General features: G+C 37.0%; 1 protein-coding gene across 3 annotated transcripts; it reads left to right on the forward strand.

Annotated features, from left to right (window-relative positions):
* The first annotated feature begins 202 nt into the window (after positions 1–202).
* LOC104414283 (Werner Syndrome-like exonuclease) lies at positions 203–6,268 on the forward strand. Of its 3 annotated transcripts, none has more exons than XM_039298986.1 (7): positions 203–496; positions 866–1,045; positions 1,971–2,101; positions 2,204–2,365; positions 3,337–3,447; positions 4,199–4,339; positions 5,584–6,268. In XM_039298986.1, the coding sequence occupies exons 1-6, from the start codon at positions 256–258 to the stop codon at positions 4,289–4,291; spliced, it is 918 nt and encodes a 305-aa protein (XP_039154920.1). In that variant the 5' UTR covers positions 203–255; the 3' UTR covers positions 4,292–4,339; positions 5,584–6,268. The 3 variants fall into 3 exon arrangements, with proteins under 3 accessions (XP_039154920.1, XP_010023654.1, XP_010023656.1); XM_010025352.2 differs by having other exon boundaries at positions 4,251–4,339; XM_010025354.2 differs by lacking the exons at positions 4,199–4,339; positions 5,584–6,268 and having other exon boundaries at positions 2,204–2,322; positions 3,337–3,449.
* The last annotated feature ends 825 nt before the right edge of the window (positions 6,269–7,093 follow it).

Raw genomic sequence — 7,093 nt, forward strand, 5'->3', positions numbered from 1 at the left:
ATGTCCTTACAGTATGTAATGCATAATCATTTTAACTTAATGAATATATTTTCCATTATTTCTTTTTTTAAAAATCTAAATGAGCAAAATTAATTTTCTTAAATCATTAACTTTTCTTTGCTCAAAAAAAAAATCATTAACTTTTCTGCCAAATAAACCCAACCTAAATTCTTTCTTCCCCTGTATCATTATTTATACTTCATAGTTTTTTGAATTCGGGCTCCCTCCTCCTCCATGACTTCGAACCGACCGTAGATGGAAATCAAGAACGCCGGCGGCGACGCTCCCACCATCGCCACCGACGCTCGCTCCATCGGCGCCGAGCTCGTCCCGGGCTGGGACCAGCCCTTCACCGCCCAAGAACTCGACGCCATCGAAGCCGCCGTCGAGACCGCCGTCTCCAAGAAGCGGCGCTCCGTCTCCGGCGCCGGGAACGACGGCGAGGATCGCCCCGGCGGGGTCCGACGGCGTCTGCCCGGTTCATTCTCTTCGCAACGTACGAACGAGATCCGTCTCACTTTCATTTTCTGTTCCTTGGATGATGTTATAGATGATTGCATAGAAAGCCGTAGCTTTTGGGGTTTTTCTGCCTGCCAGTGGGGCTGTGAAAGGGTTTCAGATGGGATAGGACTTTACTGTAGCTTCATTTTGTTAGAGCAATTCTGGGTTTTATTGTAAGACAAGATTTTGGTTAGTATCTTTGATGGTTTTGTTCTATAATTCAGTCTCCTGTTTCTGCGGTTTCGGCTTAGTTGAAGGCTTGTCCTCCTTTTAATTGAAAGGGGAAAAAATTGGATTTGTAGACTCAGGACGTCTTTCTGCACAAATGCGATGGAATTGTTATGCACTGCCTTTCACATGACAGATAGTATGCGGGTTAAACTCCCCATGATGACATTCGGAGGTCGGATTGCGTACAGCCGGAGTGCTACTGATGTGGAGAGAGCCGCGGCCGAGCTTTTGAAGAAAATCAATGCCATGAAAAGTGTAATGGATCAAGTCATAATTGGCTTTGACATTGAGTATAGGCCCACATTTCAAAAAGGTTTGGTTAGCTTTGCTTTCGTGTTATGTTCAATGATTTTTTGAGGTCGGCTTATAGTAGTGCTTTGGTTCCATGTTTAGATTGAATGCTGGTTCTGTGTTTAGATCAAATTTGCATCTTTGTGATTGTTTGTTGATTTCTGTTCAGCAGCAAGACTTGATTTTCTTGCAACTACTTTACTGAAATGGTATAAATTCCTGCACTTGAGTGGTCTGTTGACAGTTCTTTCCTTTCAGGAAATTGTTATTGCGATTTGTTCTTTCATTGTATAACAACAAGATGCCAACAAATTTTGTTTCTTTTTACAAATTGATGAATTTTTCCCCTGGTCTTCTGAAATATTAGCTTGATTTCTTCCAATTGTGCTGTGGTTTCTTAGTTCTGGTCACATGTACAAATCTATATTTCACTTTGTAGATCTACATAGATCTATTTTTAACTTGATGTTTTTTAGTATTGTGCTTGTTTATTGTTCCTTGCTTCTGTGTTTGGTAAACAAGGTCTTTTGGAGTAACTATTACTTTTTGCCATGTCATTTTCTTTTAATGAAATTTGATCTTTAGCTTATGTCGGATGCCTAACACCATTATATTGTCAATGAAGAGTCGTTTATCTCTTTTTCCTGAATTTTTTAGGAATGTGCATTATTTTGCATTTTCAAAAGTTTAAAGGGAAAGCTAAAAGGATTTTTTTTTTTTTTAAAGTTTCAAATAGGCAATTAATATTTTTGAGTGGTATAAACAAAGTTTCTTTATCTTCCTCATCTTCTTTCTTTTCTTCTACTTTGATATATATATATATATATATATGGTCTTGGGTGCATGCTCTGGAGTTAAACTTGCATTTGAAGAAAAAGGAAGTAGAAATAGAGATTAAAATCACTACATTTTATTGCTTAGTCATTATCTTGATCCAAGACATGCAGGTGTTCAACCTCGGAAGACGGCAGTAATGCAGATTTGTGGTGACAATGACCACTGCCATGTGATGCATGTTATTTATTCTGGTGTACCTCCCAGTTTGAAGCTTATTTTAGAGGATACAAGTGTATTAAAGGTTGACATATGTCTAGTTTTTAGTGGCTATTCTTATATGTCGAGTTGATTTTGGGAAAAATTATAACTGAACTGCATGATGATGTTATGCTTGCATGTACAGGTTGGAGCAGGCATAGCTGGTGATGCTAGGAAGGTGCTTAAGGATTACAATGTATCTGTCAATGCTTTTCAGGATCTTTCAGAACTTGCTAATCAAAAGCTTGCCATGCCTCGTTATAGGTGGGGTCTTGCATCTCTAACCGAGGTGCTTCTAAATAAGCAGGTTATAGCTCAACTTCTTTTGCAATCATCATGGCCACTCATGAGTAATTTTCTCACTGCTGTCTAAATGCTGGACTTCAGTGATAAAGTCCATTTGACAATGAAAGGCTTCTTTGATCCTTTGCTAGGTACATGTTAAGTTATATGACCATTGTATATATGTTGAATCGACTATTTGTACAGTAGTATCTCTGCTTATTTGATGGAGTATAGTTAATGATGGCTAATGCTATAAATGTGAGAGGATTTGGCAAGTGTAATTAAATCGTATCTGCAGTTTTTTTCTAATGTCTTAAAATACATTTCTTGAAGCATATAATGTAATCTTGTTGCAAATTTTACTCCTACAGTGACTAAAACTTCTTGAATTTCAAATTGAGATGTGTTTTTCTGCCATGTTCATAGAACTTGAGATCGTCAATTCATAAAATTAAAGTTATAAGTTATTTACATCTCATTTTTATCAAAGCCTATAGTTCTAGCAAGTTGTTGGAAAATCCATTCCAAGTATCAGCTTGTTGATATGTACCTTTAGATTTAGAGTCTCAAGAATGCTATTGTTTTCTGATATCCTTAAGTTTTCCTTGCAGAGCTCCTCTAGAATATTCTCTCAATTTTATGACTGAATTCGGGCCAAAAGAACTTCTGCATCATGACTTATATGTAAAAATGCAAAGAGATTAATTTTTATTTTGCTTCGGTGTCCATGTCAATGCTTTGCGTCGACAAATATGATGAATAAGCTGTGAAATAAGTTGAAAGATAGCTTCTATCTTGATTAGTTTACGTGATGTATGAGCTTGTTCATGTGATTGTTGAATGAAAAGGATCAATGGGGATCAAATGTGGTTCCAGCATAAGACTGCATGCTGTAGACTGCTTCTCCGTTAAAGCTAGCTTTCTAAAATTAGTGAAATTGAATGTCCTTGGAAGATTTGAGCTGGCATTAATCAGAGTTTTTACATCTTGCAGCTGAACAAATTCATGAAAATTAGGTGCGGAAATTGGGAGGCTCTTTTTTTATCAAAAGAACAACAACTTTATGCTGCCACCGACGCATTTGCTTCTTGGCATCTATATCAGGTTGTAAATCTGTTGCTTTGAAATTGGATCATCACTCTCATGGTTACTTTTCTTTACTTAATTAAAAGGCAGGCTGGATTTGCCTCTATAATCTTCATGGGAGTGCTGATTCAAATGAAACAAAATATTTATGCCGGTCAATTAGGGTTGAGAATCAAAGAAGTCTTGAGTATGCTTTATATCAAGAGATGTATTTGGACTGCAATTTTGTTATATTCTGAGGATAGCTATTTATATATCGTGTTTTTAGCATATCTTTCCATCAGGATCTCAATCGTAACACTTAAAGGCATTTTTTTTGTTTTTTTCTTAATATAAATAAATTGAAGTTCGTCACAATTATCTTTAGGTTCAACTTAAACAAAAGTACTTGGAAAAGTTTCTACCTCTTTAAAACTTGGTGCATGTTCATATTTAGTCCATGGATATCTTCATTAAATTTCATGCTTCAGCTAACTATTAGAGTAGAAAAAGAGTAATACACTTTTTCATGAATTTTAGGTGAGTGTAAGCATCTTTTCACATTTACCAGAGAGGAAAATTAAAGAAAAAAGATAAGATAAATTGGCTGCCAGCTTTTGATTCCAAGATATGTTGAAAATTTTCAAAAACTGGAACAAACTAGTTGCTGAATCAAAGTCCGAGATTGAAATTTATAATCCCTCTTTTTGGACTGAATACTGCCCTTAGAGAGCCCTTCAAATAGGACTTCGAAAAAATTATCACGTGTTTGATTTTGTTGTAATGCCAGGGGGCAGCTAAATCTTGTGTTGTCTGGTTGCATAATTTGGCATCACATGCAGGTCTTAAAGAGCCTGCCAGATGCACAAAGGAACGACATTGAGAATAACGAAGAGAAACTGACTGTTGCACTGCCATAGTTACCTTTGAGGTACTTTCAATCTCGGCATAGCAATGTTGTTTTACTCATTGTTCCTTCTCAAAATCATCTATTTGGTGTGACCCGGGTGGAGCATTTTTCGCACGCTTCTTCCCTCTTCATATTTATTTTTCAATATGATTCATGGGTTTAGAATGGAGCAGATTTAGGAACATGCGAATCAAGTCCAGGGCCTAAAAAGCTTTTGTCTTGCAGCATCTGTTTTTATCTTTCAATCATGTACAAGAATGCTATTGTTTTCTGATATCTTTTTGGAAGATTCTTGGCTTGATCATCAACCCACCTCAATTAATATTGTTTATCATTGTACCTGCTTTCAGTATCCTCTTCTCCAAACTTTCTAACTAACTAATTAAGCAAGAAGCAGCACAGGCTTGTTGTGAACTGTTGTGTAGGTCAGCCAGAGTGAATAATTAATAACTGCAGTTGCTACTTGTTCTATTGTTGAGTTGCTAACAGACAAAAAGCTACAACTCTTGCTTGGCCTTGACACTGCTGATAGTGTTGAAGTGAGTTTTGAAGTGTCTGGCCACTTCTTCAATAGGAAAAACTGTAGCATCCACTAGCTTCTTGTGAGCCTAAGTGCATAATAACCATTATTTTTGGCAGGTCCCATGAGGGATCCACATGATCCGCACTGGGCTCACACAAACTCAGTGCATGCAGTAATGGCTGTTTCAATAGTCCGACTCCCAAGTTCCTTGTCTGGAAACTTAACTTTGTTATTGCAAAAGAAAAATAATGAAATTGTTCAAGATTGGTTCCAGATTTTCTTCCGGTGAATCAAACAGAGATTGGAGCATTGTGTTTTGGTTTCTTTTGTCATGATTGCGTCCTGGTTAAAACAATCAAACATATCTTATGCTGTTTTCACATAATGTATGCCATTGCTTAGCAATCTACTAGTGGCGGTGCCAATTTTAGATGCATGAAGGTGTTTATTCTGGAGAAATGCGATTGACAGACTTGATCATCAGTTGTGTTATTGTATGTTCACCCTCAGTTATGAAAACCTGCTTTGCTTACTCATACTGAATGTGCCAAGATACAAAAGAAAAAACCTTTTTGGGTGATCTAAACATATGTAGATACCACTCTTCTGATGTTAGGGCAGAAGTTAGTATTGCAAACCCAGTGATACTTGCATTTGATCAATTGGTTATGTGGATCTTCAGTCTGTTAGGGCATGGCGAGACCCTGATTTACCTTTCTTCTTTTCTTTTTCCTGACTGTAGATAGCCTGGCATCTGAACAAGGTGTTGCTAACCTCTTTCTCATCCTTCAGTCCGATTTTATGCTGTGGGGACAAGAACAGATTGTGGAAGCAGGGGAGTCACTGCAAATTGCACAGTCCACATCTTTCTTCCCTTTTGATCAATATAGTACTGGACCAATTCGTTACTGTATGTTCATGATGGATGAGAAGTGCTTCGTCCCCACATATATTGGCCCAACTTCAGTGTGAAGTGTCCCCTTTTAGTGGAGTTGGGACAGAGGTAAGATGACCGGCTCCATGTTCTGATATTTATCTCTCTCCATGAAAAAGAGAGTAGGGCCGAACTTATTGGATTGCCATGTAAGAAATTGGTTAATTGGAGTTCGGTGATTTTGGACATCTGGGTTCTTTCTTTATATAATTTCTATAAGAAATAAGATGACCTTCGAAACCAAAATTTGGCCGGTCATTGATTGGAAACTTCTCAAGTAGACAAATTTGAGTAGAATGAGTTCCTATCAGTATTTTTTTCTTCTTGTACGTGATTTGTGGCAATTCAATTTTGTCTTGTTGTACGTGATTTGTGGCAATTCAATTCTGTCTTGTTGTAAGCTGTGACAAGAGTGTGCAGCCGGATTTCAAAACAGTTGTTCCCGATTCGGTTACTCGAGGATCAATGAGTAAAACCAGTATACTCCCCGTCATATAAGCTGTCTTCAGGTTTGGGTGCCCTAGTGATCTTTATTCTCCAGTAGAAGTAGGAGCCTTATCTACCCGGTTTGGTTAGAGCTTTCTGCCTCACTTTAATTCTTTGAAAAGGATCGTGTTAAGTATGTTAGGATCGATTTGCAATACTGATGTCATAAAATTATGGAATAGATTTTTTACTAGGTATTGACTATGACTAACTTATTTAAATGTTTGTATTCTTATCATTTTACTGTGTAAATCCACTCGCATACTGGACTTAGTACACTTAGTGTAACCATATATTTTTTGTTAATGAATACTTTAGAGGTATTTATTACGTGTGCTATTTAGAAAATGTTTTTCTTTATCGTGATATTTTTTTTTTCAAAATAAACACGCCTGAAGAGTAATTTCACATTCAAAGCAGTGATTGCTTGTAAATACAAAACAGTTGAAAAAATGAAAACGTTTTGTTCTTTTCTGGTTAAGAAATTTGGTTTTCCTAACTTTAAGTATGCATATTTTCTTCGACCGTAAATATTTTCCCATTGATTGATCATCTTTAGTAATCCAAACCCAAAATAGTTCATAAAACTAATTTGAAAAATTCTCACTCAAACATACTCTTCATTTGGTGCATTTAACAAGCGTCATGGATGCAACTGTAGATGTGACATGTTAACATGTCAGTTGTGGAACTTATCCAATCCGGTTGGTTCCGCCGGGTTGATAGGTTTAGAAGGTGGTCCAGTACAGGAGGCATCAAGAGATGTACCCTGAACAAATTTACTAAATGTGAACACCTCAACTTTAGGTCTGTTTCCTAAAAGGCGGTTCTA

Source organism: Eucalyptus grandis, chromosome 8, assembly GCF_016545825.1.
Source record: "Eucalyptus grandis isolate ANBG69807.140 chromosome 8, ASM1654582v1, whole genome shotgun sequence".
NCBI classification, from domain to species: domain Eukaryota; kingdom Viridiplantae; phylum Streptophyta; class Magnoliopsida; order Myrtales; family Myrtaceae; genus Eucalyptus; species Eucalyptus grandis.